The 26033-nt window shown below is 34.3% G+C and overlaps 1 protein-coding gene across 1 annotated transcript in view; it reads left to right on the forward strand.

Moving 5' to 3' along the window:
• The window catches only part of LOC138311056 (kalirin-like), a 173246-nt gene that overhangs the window by 27139 nt on the left and 120074 nt on the right, over nucleotides 1–26033 (forward strand). Inside the window, exons 17-32 of the mRNA XM_069252486.1 lie at nucleotides 288–346; nucleotides 15173–15288; nucleotides 15923–16084; nucleotides 16939–17121; nucleotides 17458–17577; nucleotides 17774–17965; nucleotides 18179–18325; nucleotides 19022–19133; nucleotides 19685–19800; nucleotides 19927–20049; nucleotides 20425–20607; nucleotides 20851–20972; nucleotides 21619–21685; nucleotides 21841–21950; nucleotides 22448–22517; nucleotides 22824–22913. Of these exons, the coding sequence (XP_069108587.1) occupies nucleotides 288–346; nucleotides 15173–15288; nucleotides 15923–16084; nucleotides 16939–17121; nucleotides 17458–17577; nucleotides 17774–17965; nucleotides 18179–18325; nucleotides 19022–19133; nucleotides 19685–19800; nucleotides 19927–20049; nucleotides 20425–20607; nucleotides 20851–20972; nucleotides 21619–21685; nucleotides 21841–21950; nucleotides 22448–22517; nucleotides 22824–22913 (1972 nt within the window). The remainder of the gene's footprint in view (nucleotides 1–287; nucleotides 347–15172; nucleotides 15289–15922; nucleotides 16085–16938; nucleotides 17122–17457; nucleotides 17578–17773; nucleotides 17966–18178; nucleotides 18326–19021; nucleotides 19134–19684; nucleotides 19801–19926; nucleotides 20050–20424; nucleotides 20608–20850; nucleotides 20973–21618; nucleotides 21686–21840; nucleotides 21951–22447; nucleotides 22518–22823; nucleotides 22914–26033) is intronic.

Genomic DNA, 26033 nt, shown 5'->3' on the forward strand with positions numbered 1-26033 from the left:
GATTTACTTCGTCAAACAAGAACGAATATCCGTACAAGGGCCCACCGGAGATCCAGGCCATTGTCGACGTGTTCCAATACGTCGCGGAACTTGTCCCAACAACGGTCTAAACTATTTGACAACATGCCTGACCGTTCGTTAAGTATATATGTGATGACTGTCCTCAGTTTCGTACTTCTTGTGCTCTCCATTATAGTGCGGATCGGACGAATGATCGCCGTGGTTAGCATCTTCTTCTGGATAAAACTATTACAGCTCATTGACTTGATTGTGTATTTATTCCGCAGGGTATTCAGTCCGGAGCCGGACAAAGTCAACCAGAACGCTGATTACAGTCACATAGAAGGTGAGTACAACATTTTATCATAAAACAATTCTTTTTGTTATACCCCTGTAGAATAGTTTATATATAATCTCTATTGCCAATAAATGAACTGTTCCTTGGAGCGGTCCAAAGATCTGTTAAAATCAACTGTTAAAATGTGGTGTTGGACCGGAGTGACGTCACACCTACAATTCGTGACGTCAATGCATTGTTTAGAGTCAATGAGTATAACATAACAGTTATCGACTGGGTTTTCGGGCAACAGATGATTTGTTGGACCCCCACACACACTGTTGGCCTTGGGCAAAAGTTTGTCTTCGGTCCAGCAAATCATCTGTTGCCCTCAACCCCAACAACTGTATATTAAAATACATCCCTGATCTCTGATGGTAATGCATGTATGTTCGCATATCACCCGAACTTCTTTTGACCCCTCAGTTTTATAGTTTGGGGTCTCTGCGTTTTAGCTAATTATTTATGATCTTCTCAAAGGTGAAGCAAGCTTAGCCATGGTGTAACGTCCCTTGTTTGTCCGTCATCCGATAGTTTCTTTGTGCTCCTTAAGCTTCCTCCTCTGTATGCGACCCGGTTTCCCTCCCCTTTTGTCTTAGATAGTTTCAGTATAAATACAGTAATGTTCTGTTGTTAATGTAGATGGTTTCAGTATAAATACAGTAATGTTATATTGTCAATGTGGATGGTTTCAGTATAAATACAGTAATGTTATGTAGTTAATGTGGATGGTTTCAGTATAAATACAGTAATGTTATGTAGTTAATGTGGATGGTTTCAGTATAAATACAGTAATGTTATGTTGTTAATGTGGATGGTTTCAGTATAAATACAGTAATGTTTTGTTGTTAATGTGGATGGTTTCAGTATAAATACGGTAATGTTATGTTGTTAATGTGGATGGTTTCAGTATAAATACAGTAATGTTTTGTTGTTAATGTGGATGGTTTCAGTATAAATACAGTAGTGTTCTGTTGTTGTTAATGTGGATGGTTTCAGTATAAATACAGTAATGTTATGTTGTTAATGTGGATGGTTTCAGTATAAATACTGTAATGTTATGTTGTTAATGTGGATGGTTTCAGTATAAATACGGTAGTGTTATGTTGTTAATGTGGATGGTTTCAGTATAAATACAGTAATGTTATGTTGTTAATGTGGATGGTTTCAGTATAAATACAGTAATGTTATGTTGTTAATGTGGATGGTTTCAGTATAAATACAGTAATGTTATGTTGTTAATGTGGATGGTTTCAGTATAAATACAGTAATGTTATGTTGTTAATGTGGATGGTTTCAGTATAAATACAGTAATGTTATGTAGTTAATGTGGATGGTTTCAGTATAAATACGGTAATGTTATGTTGTTAATGTGGATGGTTTCAGTATAAATACAGTAATGTTATGTTGTTAATGTGGATGGTTTCAGTATAAATACAGTAATGTTATGTTGTTAATGTGGATGGTTTCAGTATAAATACAGTAATGTTATGTTGTTAATGTGGATGGTTTCAGTATAAATACAGTAATGTTATGTGTGTATGTGGATGGTTTCAGTATAAATACAGGATGTCAATGTGGATGGTTTCAGTATAAATACTAATGTATGTAGTTAATCTGTATCAATACAGTATTGTTCTGTTGTTAATGTGGATGGTTTCAGTATAAATACAGTAATGTTATGTTGTTAATGTGGATGGTTTCAGTATAAATACAGTAATGTTATGTTGTTAATGTGGAAGGTTTCAGTATAAATACAGTAATGTTATGTTGTTAATGTTGAAGGTTTCAGTATAAATACAGTAGTGTTCTATGTTGTTAATGTTGAAGGTTTCAGTATAAATACAGTAGTGTTCTGTTGTTGTTAATGTTGAAGGTTTCAGTATAAATACAGTAGTGTTCTGATGTTGTTAATGTGGATTGGTTTCAGTATAAATACAGTAATGTTATTGTAGTTAATGTGGATGGTTTCCAGTATAAATACTGTAATGTTATGTTGTTAATGTGGATGGTTTCAGTATAAATACAGTAATGTTATTGTTGTTAATGTGGATGGGTTTCAGTATAAAATACAGTAATGTTCATGTTGTCAAATGTGGATGGTTTCAGTATAAATACAGTAATGTTATGTAGTTAATGTGGATGGTTTCAGTATAAATACGGTAATGTTATGTTGTTAATGTGGATGGTTTCAGTATAAATACAGTAATGTTCTGTTGTTGTTAATGTGGATGGTTTCAGTATAAATACAGTAATGTTTTGTTGTTAATGTGATGGTTTCAGTATAAATACAGTAATGTTATGTTGTTAATGTGGATGGTTTCAGTATAAAATACAGTAATGTTATTGTTGTTAATGTGGATGGTTTCAGTATAAATACAGTAATGTTATGTTGTTAATGTGGATGGTTTCAGTATAAATACAGTAATGTTATGTTGTTTAATGTGGATGGTTTCAGTATAAATACAGTAATGTTTATGTTGTTAATGTGGATGGTTTCAGTATAAAATACAGTAATGTTTATGTTGTTAATGTGGATGGTTTCAGTATAAATACAGTAATGTTATGTTAGTATAATGTGGATGGTTTCAGTATAAAATACAGTAATGTTATGTTTTAATGTGGATGGTTTCAGTATAAATACAGTAATGTTATTGTTGTGGATGGTTTCAGTATAAATACAGTAATGTTATGTTAGTTAATGTGGATGGTTTTCAGTATAAATACAGTAATGTTATGTTGTTAATGTGGATGGTTTCAGTATAAATACAGTAATGTTATGTTGTTAATGTGGATGGTTTCAGTATAAATACAGTAATGTTATGTTGTTAATGTGGATGGTTTCAGTATAAATACAGTAATGTTTTTTGTAGTTAATGTGGATGGTTTTCAGTATAAATACAGTAATGTTATGTTGTTAATGTGGATGGTTTCAGTATAAATACAGTAATGTTATGTTGTTAATGTGGATGGTTTCAGTATAAATACAGTAATGTTATGTAGGTAGTTAATGTGGATGGATTTTTCAGTTATAAATACAGTAATGTTAATGTTGTTAATGTGGATGGTTTCAGTATAAATACAGTAATGTTATGTGTGGATGGTTCTTCAGTTAATGAGTTGATGGTTTCAGTATAAATACAGTAATGTTATGTTGTTGTCAATGTGGATGGTTTCAGTATAAATACAGTAATGATTATGTAGTTAATGTGGATGGTTTCAGTATAAATACAGTAATGTTATGTAGGTTAATGTGGATGGTTTCAGTATAAATACAGTAATGATTATGTAGTTGTTAATGTGGATGGTTTCAGTATAAATACAGTAATGTTATTGTTGTTAATGTGGATGGTTTTCAGTATAAATACAGTAATGTTCAATGTTGTTAATGTGGATGGTTTCAGTGATAAATACAGTAAATGTTATGTTGTTAATGTGGATGGTTTTTCAGTATAAATACAGTAATGTTCTGGTTGATAATGTGGATGTTTCAGTTGTTAATGTGGAATGGTTTCAGTATAAATACAGTAATGTTATGTTGTTAATGTTGATGGTTTTCAGTATAAATACAGTAATGTTCTGTTGTTGTTAATGTGGATGGTTTCAGTATAAATACAGTAATGTTATGTTGTTAATGTGGATGGTTTCAGTATAAATACAGTAATGTTTTTGTTAGTAAAAATGTCTTTGATGGTTTTCAGTATAAATACAGTTAATGTTATGTTGTTAATGTGGATGGTTCATCAGTATAAATACAGTAATGTTCGTGTTGTCAATGTGTATGGTTTCAGTATAAATACAGTATGTTAATGTTAATGTGGAAGGTTAACAGTATCAAATACAGTAAGAATTTGTGTTAATGATGGATCGGTTTCAGTATAAATACAGTAATGTTATGTTGTTAATGTGTTTGATGGTTTCAGTATAAATACAGTAATTTGATTCTGTATGTCAATGTGGATGGTTTCAGTATAAATACAGTAATGTTATTTTATAATGTGTGGATGGTTTCAGTAATAAATACAGTAATGTATACTGCTTGATCAATTTATGTTTCAGTATAAATCCAGTAAATGTTAAGTAAGTTAAAGTGGATTTCAGTAATCAAATACAGTAATGTTCTGTTAATGTTGTTCAATTTGTTGATGGTTTCAGTATAAAGTACATGTTGGTAAGTGTTCTGTTGTTTGTTAATGTGGATGGTTTCAGTATAAATACAGTAATAAATGTTATGTATGTAATGTTGGAATGGGTTTCAGTAATAAATACAGTAATGTATGTTCTAGAATGTGGATGTTGTAAATAATGTTTTGAAGGTTTCAGTATAAATACAGTAATTTCTGTTGTTGTTAATGTGGAAGGTTTCAGTATAAAATACATGTATGATGTTAATGTGGATGGTTTCAGTAGTTAATGTTTGGTTAATGTGGATGGTTTCAGTAAATAACGTTCTGTTGTAATGTATAAATACTGTAGATGTGTGTTAATGTGGTTTCAGTATAAATACAGTAATATTATGTTGTTAATGTGGATGGTTTCAGTATAAAATACAGTAATGTTTATGTTGTTAATGTGGATGGTTTTTTCAGTATAAATACAGTAATGTTTATTGTTGTTAATGTGGATGTTTCAGTATAAATACAGTCAGTAAATGTTATGTTGTTAATGTGGATGGTTTCAGTATAAATACAGTAATGTTATGTTGTTAATGTGATGAAGGTTTCAGTATAAATACAGTAATGTTATGTTGTTAATGTGGAATGGTTTCAGTATAAATACAGTAATGTTGTGTTGTTAATGTGGATGGTTTCAGTATAAATACAGTAATGTTATGTTTTAATGAGGATGGTTTGTTTTCATACAGTATTGTTGTTGTTAATGTGAGAATGGTTTCAGTATAAATACAGTATGATATGTTGTTAATGTGATGGTTCAGTATAAATACAGTAAATGTTAAGTAAAGTGTAATGTTGGATGGTTTCAGTAAATAAATACAGTAATGTTATGTTGCTTTAATGTGGATGGTTTCAGTAAATACAGTAATGTTTGTTGATCAATGTGGATGTTTCAGTATAAATACAGAATGGCTTGTTTCAGTAATAATTACAGTAATGTTATGTTGTTAATGTGGATGGTTTCAGTATAAATACAGTAATGTATTTATGTTGTTAATGTGGATGGTTTCAGTATAAATACAGTAATGTTCTGTTTGTTAATGTAAATGATGTAGTTAATATGGATGTGGATGGTTTCAGTATAAATACAGTAATGTTATGTAGTTAATGTGGATGGTTTCAGTATAAATACAGTAATGTTTTGTTGTAGTTAATGTGGATGGTTTTCAGTATAAATACAGTAATGTTATGTTGTTAATAGTGGATGGTTTCAGTATAAATACAGTAATGTTATGTTGTTAATGTGGATGGTTTCAGTATAAATACGGTAATGTTCTTGTTAATGTGGGATGGTTTCAGTATAAATACGGTAATGTTATGTTGTTAATGTGGATGGTTTCAGTATAAATACAGTAATGTTTTGTTGTTGTTAATGTGGATGGTTTCAGTATAAATACAGTAATGTTATGTTGTTAATTGTGGATGGTTTCAAGTAATAAATACAGTAATGTTATGTTGTTAATGTGGATGGTTTCAGTAATAAATACAGTATGGTTTGTTATGTTGTTGTTAATGTGGCATGGTTTCAGTATAAATACAGTAATGTTTGTTGTTGTTAATGTGGAAGGTTTCAGTATAAATACAGTAGTGTTCTGTTGTTGTTAATGTTGAAGGTTTCAGTATAAATACAGTAATGTTCTGTTGTTGTTAATGTAGAAGGTTTCAGTATAAATACAGTAGTGTTCTGTTGTTGTTAATGTTGAAGGTTTCAGTATAAATACAGTAATGTTATGTTGTATTAATGTGGAAGGTCTTCAGTATAAATACAGTAATGTTATGTTGATCAATGTGGAATGGTTTCAGTATAAATTACGGTAATGTTCTGTATGTTAATGGTGGAATGGTTCAGTATAAATACAGTAATGTTCTGTATGTTAATGTGAATGTTTCAGTATAAATACTGTATGATTATTAGTTATGTGTTGTTTCAGTATAAATACGGTAATGTTTATGATGTTAATGTGGATGGTATCAGTATAAATACAGTAATGTTAGTTGTTAATGTGGGAAGGGTTCAGTATAAATACAGTAGTGTTATGTTGTTGTTAATGTTGAAGGTTTCAGTATAAATACAGTAATGTTATGTTGTCAATGTGGATGGTTTCAGTATAAATACAGTAATGTTTTGAGTTGTTAATGTGGATGGTTTCAGTATAAATACAGTAATGTTATGTTGTTAATGTGTGGATGGTTTCAGTTATAAATACAGTAATGTTTAATTGTAGTTAATGTGGATGGTTTCAGTACTATAAATGCAGTAATGTTTATGTAGTTAATGTGGATGGTTTCAGTATAAATACAGTAATGTTATGTTGTTAATGTGGATGATAGGTTTCAGTATAAAATACAGTAATGTTATGTTGTTAATTGTGGATGGTGTCAGTATAAATACAGTAATGTTATTTGTTAATGTGGATGGTTTCAGTATAAATATACAGTAATGTTATTGTTGTATTAATGTGGATGATTTTTCAGTATCAATACAGTAATGTTTATGTGTTGTTAATGTGTAAATGGTGTTCAGTATAATACTGTAATGTTAATTGTTGTTAATACAGTTAATGTGAATGTCTATGGTTTCAGTATAAATAAACAGTAATGTTATGATAGTGATAATGTGGAATGGATTTCAGTATAAATACGAGTAATGTTTAATGAGTGTTAATGTAGAAGGTTTTCAGTATAAATACAGTAATGTTTCAGTTGTTAACTGTGGTCAATGTTGAAGGTTTCAGTATAAATACAGTAATGATCAGTTGTTAGTTAATGTGGGGAAGGTTTTCAGTATAAATACAGTAGTAAAGTGTTATGTTGTTAATGTAGTGATGGTGGTTTCAGTATAAATACAGTAATGTTTTAATGTTGTTTAATGTGGAAGGTTTCAGTAAAAACCCAGTAATGTTCTGTTGTTGTTAATGTGGATTGGTTTTTCAGTATAAATACAGTAAATGTTATGTTGTTACTGTGGATGGTTTCAGTCTAAATACATAATGTTATGTAGTTAAATATGGATGGTGGTCTAGGTGTAAATACAGTTGTTATGTAGTTAATGTGGATGGTTTATTTCAGTATAAATACAGTACCTGTTCTGTTGTTGTTAATGTGGATGGTATTCAGTATAAATACAGTAATGTTATGTTGTTAATGTGGATGGTTTCAGTATAAATTACAGTAATGTAATGTTAGTTAATGTGGATGGTTTTCAGTATAAATACTGTTACTGATATGTGTAATATGGATGGTTTCGGGTATAAATACAGTAATGTATGTTGTTAATGTGGATGGTTTCAGTATAAATACAGTAATGTTTCCTGTTGTTAATGTGGATGGTTTCAGTATAAATACACAGTAATGTTATGTATGTTAATGTGGATGGTTTCAGTATAAATACAGTAATGTTATGTTGTTAATGTGGATGGTTTCAGTATAAATACAGTAATGTTTTGTTGCTAGTGTGGATGGTTTCAGTATAAATACGGTAATGTTATGTTGTTAATGTGGATGGTTTCAGTATAAATACAGTAATGTTTTGTTGTTGTTAATGTGGATGGTTTCAGTATAAATACAGTAATGTTATGTTGTTAATGTGGATGGTTTCAGTATAAATACAGTAATGTTTTGTTATTAATGTGGATGGTTTCAGTATAAATACAGTAGTGTTCTGTTGTTGTTAATGTGGAAGGTTTCAGTATAAATACAGTAGTGTTCTGTTGTTGTTAATGTTGAAGGTTTCAGTATAAATACGGTAGTGTTCTGTTGTTGTTAATGTTGAAGGTTTCAGTATAAATACAGTAGTGTTCTGTTGTTGTTAATGTGGATGGTTTCAGTATAAATACGGTATTGTTCTGTTGTTGTTAATGTTGAAGGTTTCAGTATAAATACAGTAATGTTCTGTTGTTGTTTATGTGGATGGTTTCAGTATAAATACAGTAGTGTTCTGTTGTTGTTAATGTTGAAGGTTTCAGTATAAATACAGTAATGTTATGTTGTTAATGTAGAAGGTTTCAGTATAAATACAGTAATGTTTATGTTGTATGTTAATGAGGATGGTTTCAGTATAAATACAGTAATGTTATGTTGTTGTAGAAGGTTTCAGTATAAATGTTGTACCAGTAATGTTATGTTGTTAATGTATGGATGGTTTCAGTATAAATACAGTAATGTTACTGTAGTGTTGTTTAAATGTTTCAGTATAAATACAGTAAAGTAATGAATGTTAATGTTGATGGTTTCAGTATAAATACAGTAATGTTATGTGTTGTTAATGTAGAAGGTATCAGTATAAATACAGTAATGTTATGTTGTTAATGTTGAAGGTTTCAGTATAAATACAGTAGTGTTCTGATGTTGTTAATGTTGAAGGTTTCAGTATAAATACGGTAGTGTTCTGTTGTTGTTAATGTTGAAGGTTTCAGTATAAATACGGTAGTGTTCTGTTGTTGTTAATGTTGAAGGTTTCAGTATAAATACAGTAGTGTTCTGTTGTTGTTAATGTTGAAGGTTTCAGTATAAATACAGTAGTGTTCTATGTTGTTAATGTTGAAGGTTTCAGTATAAATACGGTAGTGCTCTGTTGTTGTTAATGTGGATGGTTTCAGGGTTCTGCCCAAGCTTACTCATCATGTGTCCTCACTCTATGTGATTTACAACTATAGCTATGTATAGTCTCATAAGAAAATTTGGAGGCTGTTTACTACAGCATCAGTAACTATCTCAAAAGAGGTCCAGATTAATTGGTTACATTAATTTGTTGTTAAAGAACACTTTGAAACGGAAGTGTTATTTTGTTAGGTACAGATAACAATTTTAGCCTGTTAGCCTGAAATGGAAGTATTATTTTGTTAGGTACAGATAACAATTTTAGCCTGTTAGCCTGAAATGGAAGTGTTATTTTGTTAGGTACAGATAACAATTTTAGCCTGTTAGCCTGAAAATGGAAGTGTTATTTTGTTAGGTACAGATAACAATTTTAGCCTGTTAGCCTGAAAATGGAAAGCCTGTGTTATGTTGTTAGGTACAGATAACAATGTTAGCCTATTAGCCTGAAATGGAAAGTTTATTTTGTTAGGTACAGTACAGATAACCAATTTTAGCCTGTTAGCCAGTGTTATTTTAAACGAATTTAGGCTGTTACAGATAACAATTTTAGCCTGGTTAGCCTGAAATGGAAGTGTTATTTTGTTAGGTACAGATAACTATTTTAGCCTGTTAGCCTGAAAGTGTTATTTTGGAAGTGTTATTTTGTTAGGAACAGTACAGATAACCAATTTTTAGCCTGTTAGCCTGAAATGGAAGTGTTATTTTGTTAGGTACAGATAAACAATTTTTAGCCTGTTAGCCTGATAATGGAAGTGTTATTTTTGTTAGGTACAGATAACAATTTTAGCCTGTTAGCCCTGAAATGGAAGTGTTATTTTGTTAGGTACAGATAACAATTTTAGCCTGTTAGGCCTGAAATGGAAGTGTTATTTTGTTAGGTACAGATAACAATTTTAGCCTGTTAGCCTGAAATGGAAGTGTTATTTTGTTAGGTACAGATAACAATTTTAGCCTGTTAGCCTGAAATGGAAGTGTTATTTTGTTAGGTACAGATAACAATTTTAGCCTGTTAGCCTGAGTGTTATGGAAGTGTTATTTTGTTAGGTACAGATAACAATTTTACCGCCTGTTACTGCCTGAAAGCTGGAACAGTGTTATTTTGTTAGGTACAGATAACAATTTAGCCTGTTAGCCTGTCTACAGCTACCACAATTTGTAGCCGACCTGTAAGTCTACATCTGTACCGACCTGTAAGTCTACAGCTGTACTGACCTGTAAGTCAATTACTGATCACCTGTAAGTCTACAGCTGTTACATGATAGCTCAATGACCTTTAAGTCGTACTGAATCACCTGTAAGTCTACATCTGTACCGACCTGTAAGTCTACAGCTGTACCGACCTGTAAGTCTACATCTGTACCGACCTGTAAGTCTACAGCTGTACTGACCTGTAAGTCGAACTGATCACCTGTAAGTCTACAGCTGTACCGACCTGTAAGTCTACATCTGTACCGACCTGTAAGTCTACAGCTGTACTGACCTGTAAGTCGAACTGATCACCTGTAAGTCTACAGCTGTACTGACCTGTAAGTCGTACTGATCACCTGTAAGTCTACAGCTGTACTGACCTGTAAGTCTACAGCTGTACTGACCTGTAAGTCTACAGCTGTACCGACCTGTAAGTCTACATCTGTACCGACCTGTAAGTCTACAGCTGTACTGACCTGTAAGTCGAACTGATCACCTGTAAGTCTACAGCTGTACTGACCTGTAAGTCTACAGCTGTACCGACCTGTAAGTCTACAGCTGTACTGACCTGTAAGTCGTACTGATCACCTGTAAGTCTACAGCTGTACCGACCTGTAAGTCTACAGCTGTACCGACCTGTAAGTCTACAGCTGTACTGACCTGTAAGTCTACAGTACTGATCACCTGTAAGTCTACAGCTGTACTGACCTGTAAGTCTACAGCTGTACTGACCTGTAAGTCGTACTGATCACCTGTAAGTCTACAGCTGTACTGACCTGTAAGTATACAGCTGTACTAACCTGTAAGTCTACAGCTGTACTGACCTGTAAGTCGTACTGATCACCTGTAAATCTACAGCTGTACTGACCTGTAAGTCTACAGCTGTACTGACCTGTAAGTCTACAGCTGTACTGACCTGTAAGTCGTACTGATCACCTGTAAGTCTACAGCTGTACCGACCTGTAAGTCTACAGCTGTACCGACCTGTAAGTCTACAGCTGTACCGACCTGTAAGTCTACAGCTGTACTGACCTGTAAGTCTACAGCTGTACTGACCTGTAAGTCATACTGATCACCTGTAAGTCTACAGCTGTACTGACCTGTAAGTCGTACTGATCACCTGTAAGTCTACAGCTGTACCGACCTCTGTAAGTCTACAGCTGTACCGACCTGTAAGTCCTACAGCTTGTACTGATGACCTGTAAGTTACAGCTGATCCTCTGTAAGTCTACAGCTGTACCGACCCTGTAAGTCTACCGCTGACCACCTGTAAGTCTACAGCTGTACCGGACCTCTGTAAGTCGTACTGATCACCTGTAAGTCTACAGCTGTACTGACCTGTAAGTCGTACTGATCACCTGTAAGTCTACAGCTGTACCGACCTGTAAGTCTACAGCTGTACTGACCTGTAAGTCTACAGCTGTACCGACCTGTAAGTCTACAGCTGTACTGACCTGTAAGTCGTACTGATCACCTGTAAGTCTACAGCTGTACTGACCTGTAAGTCGTACTGATCACCTGTAAGTCTACAGCTGTACCGACCTGTAAGTCTACAGCTGTACCGACCTGTAAGTCTACAGCTGTACTGACCTCTGTAAGTCTACAGCTGTACCGACCTCTGTAAGTCTACAGCTGTACTGACCTCTGTAAGTCTACAGCTGTACCGACCTCTGTAAGTCTACAGCTGTACTGACCTCTGTAAGTCTACAGCTGTACCGACCTGTAAGTCTACAGCTGTACCGACCTCTGTAAGTCTACAGCTGTACTGACCTGTAAGTCTACAGCTGTACTGACCTGTAAGTCGTACTGATCACCTGTAAGTCTACAGCTGTACTGACCTGTAAGTCGTACTGATCACCTGTAAGTCTACAGCTGTACTGATCACCTGTAAGTCTACAGCTGTACCGACCTGTAAGTCTACAGCTGTACTGACCTGTAAGTCGTACTGATCACCTGTAAGTCTACAGCTGTACTGACCTGTAAGTCGTACTGATCACCTGTAAGTCTACAGCTGTACCGACCTGTAAGTCTACAGCTGTACCGACCTGTAAGTCGTACTGATCACCTGTAAGTCTACAGCTGTACCGACCTGTAAGTCGTACTGATCACCTGTAAGTCTACAGCTGTACTGACCTGTAAGTCGTACTGATCACCTGTAAGTCTACAGCTGTATTGACCTGTAAGTCTACAGCTGTACCGACCTGTAAGTCTACTGATCGACCTGTAAGTCTACAGCTGTACCGACCTGTAAGTCGTACTGATCACCTGTAAGTCTACAGCTGTACCGACCTGTAAGTCTACAGCTGTACCGACCTGTAAGTCGTACTGATCACCTGTAAGTCTACAGCTGTACGGACCTGTATGGTCTTACTGAGTAAATTGTAAATCTATACAGCTACCTGTAGTAGTTGTACCGACGCTGTAAGTCGTACTGATCACCTGTAAATCTACTGCTGTATTATTGTTTTGAGATAGAGCTGATGATGCTCCCATCTCGTCTATAACCAATGGTTTACAAAATATTTCGGTTTATTACATTACTTAATATATACTTATAGTCAGCTGTACTGTATGTTAATCAAGTTGTTTTGTTTTGGAGGTTATAACACTGATAATTTTACAACAAATGCTTTCCCATCCTACCTATCTTTCAACATCTTTGAATTTAGAGTAATCGGACCCTTACAAACTAGCGGAATTTAAACGCCCCTCATTGGCCAACACACTCCTTTTACAGTGAAGATGCTGATAACAAGTGTTCCAGATCGGATTTGAATTCTGGGCAGGTCAGCTGAGGCAAATTGGGCATGTTTATTCGCGATCATAAAATATGTAGTAAGGCATTTTTTTTTACGACTTGCTAATATCAGAATCTACTGTACCTGTATATTAGTGCTATTACGATAAGTCCGTAAGTCTAACAGCTGTAATGACATGTATGGCATCTAGTAGTCTTTGGGATCACCCTGTTAAGTCATCACAGCTGTACCAAAACATAGAACTTTAAGTCTACTCAGCTGTGCCGACCTGTAATGATTCTTACACTGTATTTTGTTTATCTGGATGTTCATCATATCTGCTTTAGTTTCAGTACTGTAGTTCACTTTGTACTCTCATGGTTGATTCCTGTAAGTCCAACTTCTATAACATCTTACACTGTAATTTGACCTGTAAAATGCGTACTGTCCATTTGAAAAGTCCTGTAAGTCTACCAGCATCGTAACATTTACCAAATATGTATTTCTGATTGCCACAATTTGTCTCTGTAAGTCTATCAGCTGGTTTCCATTTTGTTCTCAGGATTGTTTGTTATATCATGAGCTGTAATCTGATTAACAGAATGTGTAAAAGAGTCGAAACAAAATTCTTTCCTGTAAATTCTACAGCTGTACCGACCTGTAAATGTTGACAGCAATGTATTCGACCTTGTAAAGCTCTCTGTAATCTCACCATCCACTCTGGTAGATTATACCTACAAATCTCTCTGACATAAAAAGTTATCAGTATTAAACACAATAGACACTTTGATGAATGATATCATGCACTTATAATTACTAAATTGAAATTAAAAACACAATATACAAATAGGGTTAAAAAGTTGCGATGTTACATAATTAGATACTTGACAAACAATTATAATTGACTTCAAAAATAGTTCTTTGATATATAGTAGTGTATATTATAAAACTAGGAAAATTGTGTAACCTCATACTTAAATCACTAATCTCCCACACAATAAAATAAAGGCTGGTTTGTGAGGTGTTCAAATGTGAAAGCTAGCCATGGACATCAGGTGTCCTCTGAATCAAGATTTGTCATCATGGAGTAGAAGGTATATCTACACAATTAAAAAGAAATCAAAATTTCTGACACGATTGGACCCATTATTCAAAAGTTTTATTCTCAATGTTAATTATTCGAGAAGAATTACATTGTCTCTGGATAAATACGTTGAGATACTGCATGAAATATGTATTTTACACTCGATGGAACGTGAAAACTACGGCTTATCAGTAATCTTTTTGTTCAAATTAAGTTTGAATAAATGTGCAGGATTAAATGGGAAATCGATGAATCTGATATATCTCGGTGTATTTTCATGAATGTTGTGCTTCTTGACTTAACGAAGCCTATGTCTCAAGCTCAAAACCTAGCCATAAATTGCATAATAATAACAAATTTGTCAGATTCCCATCCCACCTTCTTTTAACGGTGCAGAGAATGATAATAGACGATCATAATGGCCGCCCCTCAATTGGCAAAATCCTTTTACAGTGAAGATGTGCATAATTTCTACCTGAACAGGATACCTCTAACTTTTTAGAGTGATAGACTAAAGGGAATGGAGTGGTTTAAGATTGCCACCTGGACAACAGTATTAGTGACTGGTTTATTGCCTACATGACTCCGCCCCTATCCCCCCTCTCTTCCCCTTTATACCCAGAACCCAGCCCCATTTATAAGCCCCACACAAACTAAGATAATGTCATCAAACTAATAATGTCATTGATGTATACCAGGGGTATGTAAAATAAGGTCATGAATTTATAATATTTGTGTGCAAAGTGATGATGTCAGCAATATATGTGTGCAAAGTGATGATGTCATTAATGTATGTGAACAAGGTGATGATGTCATTAATGTATGTGTACAAGGTGATGATGTCAATAATGTATGTGTAAAAAGTGATGAGTTCATTAATATTTGTGTACAACGTAGTGGTGTCATTAAAGTATGTGCACAAGGTGATGGTGTCATTAAAGTATGTGTACAAGGTGATAATGTCATTAATATATGTGCACAAGGTGATGATGTCATTAAAGTATGTGCACAAGGTGATGATGTCATTAATATATTTGTACTTGTTTTACAGGTGTTTTACACCAGTTAAATGAGAGTCGTACACAGCTAGAAGAACTCTGGGCAGCGCGTAAAATGAAACTTGATTTATGTCTGCAGCTACGCTTGTTTGAGCGAGATTCATTGGAGGTAAGCAATTGTGATTCACTAATTCTTATACGTCTTAAAATTCATCTATTATTATTTTTAAAGTATGTCAATGAATTTCTGAATATTTCATTGGTGTTTTGTATTTGCTTATTTCAGTGAAAACAAATATAGCAAAGATAGGCCTCCTGTGATGTTTCACTGCTATACAGTATAATGTCTTAAGTTAAATATCTTCACTCTAACAAAAGTAACTATCCTAAAGTAACCATTGCTGGTAATCAAGCCTAAGATAACTGACTATGAGGTAGCCACTAGCTACTACACTTCCTCCACAAAATCATTGTTTAATATTATATTGACCCAGAATTATTTAAATATTGGTTAATGAAATGAATTATTTACATTAGTTATCTGCCCTTGTATTATGTGTCCTCATTTATGAGTTATCTGCCCTTGTATCAGGTATCCAAATATATGAATTATCTGCCCTTGTATTACATGAATTGTATTCTCATGAATTATCTGCCCTTGTATCAGGTATCCTAATATATGAGTTATCTGCCCTTGTATTACATGTCCTCATGAGTTATCTGCCCTTGTATCAGGTATCCCAATATATGAGTTATCTGCCCTTGTATTACATGTCCTCATGAGTTATCTGCCCTTGAAATAGGTGTCCTCACAGCTGGAGTTATGGGCGGAGGAACTACAGCACCAGGAGTTGGTGTCGGACGGTAGTAAGGCAGAACAACTCCTTCAGCTCCATAATGAGAGTGTACTACACATGCAGAACTGTACCTATGAAGTACTACAGCGAGGCCAGGAGCTGTGTCAGGTCAGAATTATTTCCCTTTATCAACCCATTATTGGTTTGATGTTGTTGGTTTAATGTCCTATTAACAGCCAGGTCCATTTAAAGATGTGCCAGGTTTGTTGGTAGAGGAAAGCTTGAGTACCGGGAGAAAAACCACCAACCAGCGGTCAGTACCTGACAACTTCCTCGCATTGGATTCATACTCACAACCTAAAAGTGTAGAGCTTATGGTAATATGTCTGAAAATTTTAACCACTCAGCCACCGCAGCCCCTGCAGGGTCTGGATGGATAAGTGGTTAAGGTGTCCTGACACATTTGCTACTATTTGAAACCCTTATTGGGAAGTTACTTTATGCTTAACATAGGTTGGTTGCTCTTCTTTAGGTACTCTGTCTCTATCCGATTTTGTAAATCTGGAACAATATTAAATCTGTATTAGGAAGTAAAAATGAAGAGTTTTATCAATATGATTATTGACATATAGGATAAAAATAGGCAGAGGTAGTTTTTGTCAATCTGAGCTTTATGAATCATACCATTGGAAGACTATACCACAAAATTTATCATTTAGTTAGATTTCATTGTTAAATTATTATGATGTTTGAAAGATGTAATCTCAATACTATACATTTGTCTTTTATCCTTTTTGTTAATAAACACTGATAAAATATCATATCGCAATCTCACACATCTTGGTTAACAAAGATGTGTCAAACCTTATGTCTCCACCAAGGGAGATCATATGTTTCATCTCATTGATATGTAATGTTAAAAAATTTATCAAGTGTTGCATTAGAACCTTTGTATGAAAGCTTTAGAGTTCATATGTATAATCAAACAAAAAAATTATGTTTGTCAACTTTTATCCTCGTAGATGTTTGAAAACTCAGGCGTACAGTTAATGGCTGACACACAGTATGATGCATCATCAAGGATACAAGCATTACTTGAGTACCTCCACGAACGCGAGATGGATCTGGAGACAATCGCTGAAACAAAACGTCAGCGATTGGAACAATGTGTTCAGCTCCGTAACTTTGAAATTGAAGCTCGACAGGTATGACTTTAGATTTCCTTTAAGTAAGAATATTTTGTCTATCCCAAGTTTTCTAATACAATAGCAATTCATTCTGAAATGCACCTTGAAATCAAGTTTAATGTTTAAGCTTTAGACAATTTTTCTCAAAAATGAAAGACAAATTTTTCTAGGGGTTTTATTTTCTTCTTTTTAAATCATCTGTATTACGCATTGATAAATATTGTATATGAGGTTAACTGTTACAGTATACTTACCATAGGATAATAATGTCATGTGAACCACTGAAAGATAACTCCATGTAGCTGATGTATTGGATTTAAAATATAAAATTGATGTTTGAATTTCTTTACCTAGGTAATATACTGGATTGAGAACGGAAAGTCAATGTTGATTAGCTGTTTCATGTGTCCGAACTCTCTGATCGAGGCCGAACAACTTCGCAAGGAACATGATCAATTCATGCTGGCAATCGAGGTAAGTCTAATTTCACATAATTTAAGCATAAATATTTTTATTTTTGCATATTAAAGATAAATTTTTTTAAACATTTCTACAAATTTATTACAAGATATAAATTGAGGTGTTTTCTTTGTTTTACTTGATTAAGATGGCATTTCAAAAACTTTGACTTTAAGTTTGACTTTGAGTTATAATCTTGTTATTTAACCAGAAAACTAACATCAGTATGGGACAAGTGACTGGGCGAGCTGAGAACATGATACAGGCTAGTCACTATAACTCTGACCTGGTACGGGCCATCGCCGAGAATGTCACATTCACGTGGCAGCAGCTGATGTACCATACAGAGGAGCGGTACAAACTCGTCATGGCTTCCATGAACTGGTACAAGACTGCTGAACAGGTAATCATTTGTAACATATGTGCCATTCAACTCTATTATGTGAAAAAGAACATTTTGGTAACCTTGATAACTACAGTAAAGGGAAAGGCCCTTAACATTTTACTGGTAACAATATTGGAAGAGATTTTTTGCATAAACAAGCATTCACTGAAGGCGAGAGTGATTTATATTTCAATGTTGTTTAAATGGATAAGTTTGTACCTGATTTTACAGGTGTGGTCTGTGCTGGAGTCACTGGACCGTGACTACAAACGAGATGAGGACTGGTGTAATACGGAACGTGCCAATTCCGGGGACAAGGCAAATTATCTGGTCCAGCTCATCAACAAACATAACGAGCAGAAGGAGGCTTTTCTAAAGGTCAAGTAGTTCAGGCCTCAGGGGAGGGAATTCATACCTCAGGGGAGGTAATTCATACCTCAGGGGAGGTAGTTCACCCCTCAAGGGAAGTAGTTCGGGCCTCAGGGATGGTAATTCATACCTCTTGGGAGGTAGTTCGGGCCTCAGGGGAGGAAGTTCGGGCCTCAGGGGAGGTAATTCATATCTCAGGGGAGGTAATCCATTCCTCAGGGGAGGTAATTCATACCTTAGGGGAGGTAATTCATACCTCTGGGGAAGTAGTTCAGGCCTCAGGGGAGGTAATTCATACCTCAGGGGAGGTAATTCATACCTCATGAGAGGTAATTCATACCTCATGAGAGGTAATTCATACCTCAGGGGAGGTAATTCATACCTCATGAGAGGTAGTTCAGGCCTCAGGGGAAGTAGTTCGGGCCTCAGGGGAATTAATTCATACCAAGCATCACTGACATCAGGGGAAGAATTTTAGATGAAGTATTTACTTACGAAAGAAAGTTTGGTCACAGCTAGTTTTTTCCCCTGTAGAGCTGGCATTTCAGGATCAGTTTGTTATGGGAATGTGGCCTCCAGGAATTATCCTGTTTGGGGTTGTGAGTGTCTTGTAGAAGGAGACTTGTATTGTCTAAGGATGTGGTACTATTAAATGTAGATCGGCCTCTCGTTTAAGTGTACATTTTAAACTTTCTATTATTTTAGGCCTGTACATTGGCTAGAAGAACTGCTGAGAGCTTCCTTAAATATGTCAACAGAAACCTTCACACATTTGGTACACATCACAAATTCCGGAGCCCTGAAAAACATGTCAAAGGTGAGTGCAAAGGGGTCAAAGTTGACCTGACAGGGGTCAAAGTCAACCCGACAGGGGTCAGAGTCAACCTGACAGGGGTCAAAGTCAACCTGACAGGGGTCAAGGTCACCGGGCAATTAACTGAAAGTTTATTTTTTCTTTTTTTACAGCATTAGGCATTAAATTTGAATTATTTGTTTTATGTCCACGTGTTATGCTTTATACATGTATTTGTCCATCCCTAATAAGATGTATGTTCCCTGGCCAACTAGGTTTGGTACATTTCTGTTAAAGATTCATACAGAACAAAGCAAACCTCAGACTCATGTACAAAAAGATTTGGAGTAGGCAAAGTTTTGAAGAGAAAGCAATATTTTAATTTTGTCCCAAATTATTGTCAAAATTCAAGTGAATGTTCTGATTCAATGAAGCAAGACAAAAACTGTAGTACTTTAATTATGGCACCCTTTATCTATTGGAATAATCTTGGAAAATATTGCCAAAAATGAAGCTCTTGAAGAAAACATTTAATACAATGCTTTAATGATGTCACTAATTTCTTGTAACCATAGCAACCTTGGACCAACTGCTGCAGCAGGAGAATGTGGTTATAGAATACTGGACGGTAAAGAAACGGAAACTCGAGCAGTGCCATCAGTACGTCCTGTTCGAACAGAGTGCCAGACAGGTTTGTAACAAGCATTTTGATTGGTTAAAACTTGTGTTATTGCTTCATATTTTAAAACATTTAATGAAACAGAATTATATATTTTCATCCAGTTTATGAATTGATATTTATTTGTTGTCTGTATAGGCTCTGGATTGGATCAGAGACTTTGGAGAGGCTTTCCTGTCTACACATACACAGGTTGGGGCCAACCAAGGGGAAACTGAGGCACTGCTGAAGGAATACTACGAGTTTAGAAATAGAGCTAAGGTACTGGGCTGTAACCTAATGGGTTATCCACCAATGATACAGAGCGTTATTGTTGGTGACTGCTATTGACTTTGATTATTGTAACTTAATTCACATTTCCCTGCTGGACAACTTTTTCACAGAGATTTGATTTCACGATCTAGATGTATATATATTTTTTGCAGCAAATAATTTTCCCAATTTCTTATCACCTGCGAAATATGTTATGTGAAAGTTAATCACATGTGAAAATATGTTGGAAAACAGTAATGTATTGTTGATCAATTTAATGCTATATTGATAAAATGGATGAAAGTTTACAAATTAAGTCGAGTTTTTACATCCCCTGCTTTGTAAACCATACAAATTGTAACTGTGATCCTTCTGTTTACTCAGGAAACCAAAGAGAGTGTCAAACTTCTGCTGTCCCTCGCTAATGGGTTCGTTGCTAAGGGCAACATACATGCTACCAGTATTATGCAGTGGTGCGCTGCAGTAGACAAACGTTATGAAGACTTCGCCACTCGCATGACGAAGTATAAACAGAAATTGGAGACAACCCTCGGAGTCCAGGAAGAGGTTTGTAGCTTGGCAAATCTGAGTGAAGTTAAAAATTCTGATTTAACATAAACTATTTCATTTTACTCATAAAGTGAAACATATCAAATTGCTGGTTTTATGATATGAAGTTTAGATTGAAATATATCTTCTATTTATATTCAAAACGTACAATGAAGGAATGAAATGTGTGTTTAATTCTGTAAGAATTTTCTTACATAAAAAAGTCTGATCAACATCCTTCTTACTCTGAAAAAATGACAGAAAGAAGAACAGAAGGAGAAAGAAGAACAAAGACACAGTGATTCGTCTATAGAGGAGAAAGTACTTCATCAGACACCGAAGGAACTTACGGAGGAGAAACGGCGCTCAGCTCGCAGACGAGAGTAAGGACCTATAAATAGTAACACTCATTTCAAAAACATTTCTGTGGTATTTGATTTTGGTCTCAATAATTCTTGAGTAATATGATTGGAAGTGTTTGGTTATCTTATCTGAGTCTAAGTTGACCTATTATGATCACAACTGACTGGGTGCTTAATATGTCCCTCTACCTCTTGGGCATGAGTTCAAAATTTATATGTGACAGTTACTTGATACTGAATGTAAATTAAAGGGTTTTCTCAGGGTACTCTGGTTTTCTCCTACCTTAAACATATCACAGACTTTATTGATATTTACTGTGAACTCTAACAGAGTTATCTGCCCTTGTTAATAGATGTGTCTTGTTATATCTTGTGACATTGAAATATTTTGACAAGGACAGATAACTGTTATATGCAAAGACAGAATAGACAGTAAAACAACTATAAACAAACATTTTAATCATGGTCTTGCATTGTTTAGTAATGTAAATATTTTCAACTTCTAAATGACAAGAAATGTTAATGTTTATTTTTGCTACTCAGTAGTAAGTACATATGTCAAATATCTTCAAATATCTTCTCTGTCTTTTTAAAGCCCGGAAAATAAAGTTGTAAGGTGAGAATGAACAGGATACTTGATAATATTGTGTTTGATTGGTTTGTGTAGGTTTATCATGGCTGAGCTACTCCAGACAGAGAGAACTTACGTGAAGGATCTGGAGATTTGTATCAAGGTGGGTCTGGTGTGTTGTATCAATATAACAAAGTAAAAAAATAGACGTAGTCATGTAGGTGATAAACCAGTAAAAAGTAAAAAAAAAATGTCTATTAATGAATAATAATGCTGATGTTGATAATGAGATACAGTGTTAATATTGATTGTTTGCAGTGCTACCAGAATGAAATGATGATCAACACAAATAATGTCCCCCTCGGCATTGTGGGAAAATACAAAGTCATCTTCTGCAACATTGAGGAGATCCACGACTTCCACAACAGGTATTTACACTGATACCAATTGCAAAATTGATTATATCCAAAGTGATACTGTCAGAATATGCTTCATGTTACACTAGTGACACGAAATATTCATAGGGCAGACTCGCTACTGTAAACGGGGTATATTTTTTTTAGATTATATATATATATAGTGTAATATTTCACATTATCGTTATTTTCAACATATCCACAAATACATCCATTCACAATCGATGATTCGTAAAGACAATAGTGCAATCATATATAGGTTTTTACGATAATTCGCGTAACATTTGTATTCACTGTCTCGCAAACTTTTGTTTACAGTATACAGTAGTCGAATTATGAGATAAGTGTATTATCAGCATAGTTTGTAATGTGTTGCAGCAAATTTAGTATCTTGAAGATATTAAAACAATTTTGTAATGACAATGTTAATTTCATTAATTGTGAAATACTGAATTGTGGGTGTATTGATGTATGTTTCAATAACACTGTGAATGATGTTTGTATGACAGAATCTTTCTGAAGGAGTTAGAGAAATATGAAACAATACCTGAAGATGTTGGCCATTGTTTTGTTACGTGGGTAAGTTTGAAGTGAAAACATCAGACAACAATCAATAATCATAATGCAAGTAAAAACGATTTACGTGTATGTGAATATCATCAATGGAATTAGATTTCTGAAATCATTAAACATAGATTATAAATATGGTAAAAAATGTAGCAGATGAAATGAAGCGTTTCTTGACATTTGAGGAAATTGTTTTTACCATTGCTTCACTAGATCACTTGGGGGTAGATAGAAACGAAAAAACTATTCCATGAATGATTTTGTCATATTGACAGCAATAAAGAAACTTAGAAAAAATTAACAAAATTATCTTTTCAGGCGGCCAAGTTCTCGATTTATGTAACATATTGTAAGAACAAGCCCGACTCTAATCAACTCCTGGTGGAACACGCCGGCTCCTTTTTCGAAGTAAGTGATTATAAAGGACTTTGGTAGACAGAAGTAAGTGATTATAGAAGACTTTGGTAGAAAGACTTTGGTAGACAGAAGTAAGTGATTATATAAGACTTTGGTAGACAGAAGTAAAGTGATTATAGAAGACTTTGGTAGACAGAGGTAAGTGATTATAGAAGACTTTGGTAGACAGAAGTAAGTGATTATAGAAGACTTTGGTAACAGAAGTAAGTGATTATAGAAGACTTTGGTAGACAGAAGTAAGTAAAGAGTAGAGTGATTATAGAAGACTTTGGTAGACAGAAGTAAAGTGATTATAGAAGACTTTGGGACAGAAGTAAGTTATAGAAGACTTTGGTAGACAGAAGTAAGTGATTATAGAAGACTTTGGTAGACAGAAGTAAGTGATTATAGAAGACTTTGGTAGACAGTAAGTATTAAGTGATTATAGAAGACTTTGGTAGACAGAAGTAAGTGATTATAGAAGACTTTGGTAGACACAGAAGTGTAGAAGACTTTGGTAGACAGAAGTTGATTATAGAAGACTTTGGTAGACAGAAGTAAGTGATTATAGAAGACTTTGGTAGACAGAAGTAAGTGATTATAGAAGATGGTAGACAGAAGTAAGTGATTATAGAAGACTTTGGTAGACAGAAGTAAGTGATTATAGAAGACTTTGGTAGACAGAAGTAAGTGATTATAGAAGACTTTGGTAGACAGAAGTAAGTGATTATAGAGGACTTTGGTAGACAGAAGTAAGTGATTATAGAAGACTTTGGTAGACAGAAGTAAGTGATTATAGAAGACTTTGGTAGACAGAAGTAAGTGATTATAGAAGACTTTGGTAGACAGAAGTAAGTGATTATAGAAGACTTTGGTAGACAGAAGTAAGTGATTATAGAAGACTTTGGTAGACAGAAGTAAGTGATTATAGAAGACTTTGGTAGACAGAAGTAAGTGATTATAGAAGACTTTGGTAGACAGAAGTAAGTGATTATAGAAGACTTTGGTAGACAGAAGTAAGTGATTATAGAAGACTTTGGTAGACTGATTATAAAGGTAGACAGAAGTAAGAAGACTTTGGTAACAGAAGTAAGTGATTATAGAAGACTTTGGTAGACAGAAGTAAGTGATTATACAAGACTTTGGTAGACAGAAGTAAGTGATTATAGAAGACTTTGGTAGACAGAAGTAAGTGATTATAGAAGACTTTGGTAGACAGAAGTAAGTGATTATAGAAGACTTTGGTAGACAGAAGTAAGTGATTATAGAAGACTTTGGTAGACAGAAGTAAGTGATTATAGAAGACTTTTGGTAGACAGAAGATTAAGTGATTATAGAAGTAAGGACTTAAGGACTTTGGGTAGACAGAAGTAAGTGATTATAGAAGACTTTGGTAGACAGAAGTAAAGTGATTATAGAAGGACTTTGGTAGACAGAAGTAAGTGATTATAGAAGACTTGGTAGACAGGAAGTAGTGATTATAGAAGAGTAAGTAAGTGATTATAGAAGACTTTGGTAACAGAATAAGTGATTATAGACTTTGTAGACAAAGTAAGGATTATGGTAGACAGAAGTAAGTGATTATAGAAGACTTTGGTAGACAGAAGTAAGTGATTATAGAAGACTTTGGTAGACAGAAGTAAGTGATTATAGAAGACTTTGGTAGACAGAAGTAAGTGATTATAGAAGACTTTGGTAGACAGAAGTAAGTGATTATAGAAGACTTTGGTAGACAGAAGTAAGTGATTATAGAAGACTTTGGTAGACAGAAGTAAGTGATTATAGAAGAGACAGAAGTAAGTGATTATAGAAGACTTTGGTAGACAGAAGTAAGTGATTTATAGAGGACTTTGGTAGACAGAAGTAAGTGATTATATAGAAGACTTTGGTAGACAGAAGTAAGTGATTATACAAGACTTTGGTAGACAGAAGTAAGTGATTATATAAAGACTTTGGTAGACAGAAGTAAGTGATTATAGAAGACTTTGGTAGACAGAAGTAAGTGATTATAGAAGACTTTGGTAGACAGAAGTAAGTGATTATAAAGACTTTGGTAGACAGAAGTAAGTCATTATAGAAGACTTTGGTACATAGAAGACTTTGGTAGACAGAAGTAAGTGATTATAGAAGACTTTGGTAGACAGAAGTAAGTGATTATAGAGGACTTTGGTAGACAGAAGTAAGTGATTATAGAAGACTTTGGTAGACAGAAGTAAGTGATTATAGAAGACTTTGGTAGACAGAAGTAAGTGATTATAGAAGACTTTGGTAGACAGAAGTAAGTGATTATAGAAGACTTTGGTAGACAGAAGTAAGTGATTATAGAAGACTTTGGTAGACAGAAGTAAGTGATTATAGAAGACTTTGGTAGACAGAAGTAAGTGATTATAGAAGACTTTGGTAGACAGAAGTAAGTGATTATAGAAGACTTTGGTAGACAGAAGTAAGTGATTATAGAAGACTTTGGTAGACAGAAGTAAGTGATTATAGAAGACTTTGGTAGACAGAAGTAAGTGATTATAGAAGACTTTGGTAGACAGAAGTAAGTGATTATAGAAGACTTTGGTAGACAGAAGTAAGTGATTATAGAAGACTTTGGTAGACAGAAGTAAGTGATTATAGAAGACTTTGGTAGACAGAAGTAAGTGATTATAGAAGACTTTGGTAGACAGAAGTAAGTGATTATAGAAGACTTTGGTAGACAGAAGTAAGTGATTATAGAAGACTTTGGTAGACAGAAGTAAGTGATTATAGAAGACTTTGGTAGACAGAAGTAAGTGATTATAGAAGACTTTGGTAGACAGAAGTAAGTGATTATAGAAGACTTTGGTAGACAGAAGTAAGTGATTATAGAAGACTTTGGTAGACAGAAGTAAGTGATTATAGAAGACTTTGGTAGACAGAAGTAAGTGATTATAGAAGACTTTTGTAGACAAAGTATAGTTGAAATATACATGGTAGACAGAAAGTAAGTGATTATAGAAACTTTTAGACAGAAGTAAGTGATTATAGAGGACTTTGGTAGACAGAAGTAAGTGATTATAGAAGACTTTGATAAACAAAACAAGTTTCATCTTTGCAGTTTACTTGCTGGAATTTCAAGATCAAAAGTAAATTCAGAAGAGTTTATTT

The sequence above is a fragment of the Argopecten irradians genome, chromosome 16 (genome assembly GCF_041381155.1).
Source record: "Argopecten irradians isolate NY chromosome 16, Ai_NY, whole genome shotgun sequence".
Classification (NCBI taxonomy): domain Eukaryota; kingdom Metazoa; phylum Mollusca; class Bivalvia; order Pectinida; family Pectinidae; genus Argopecten; species Argopecten irradians.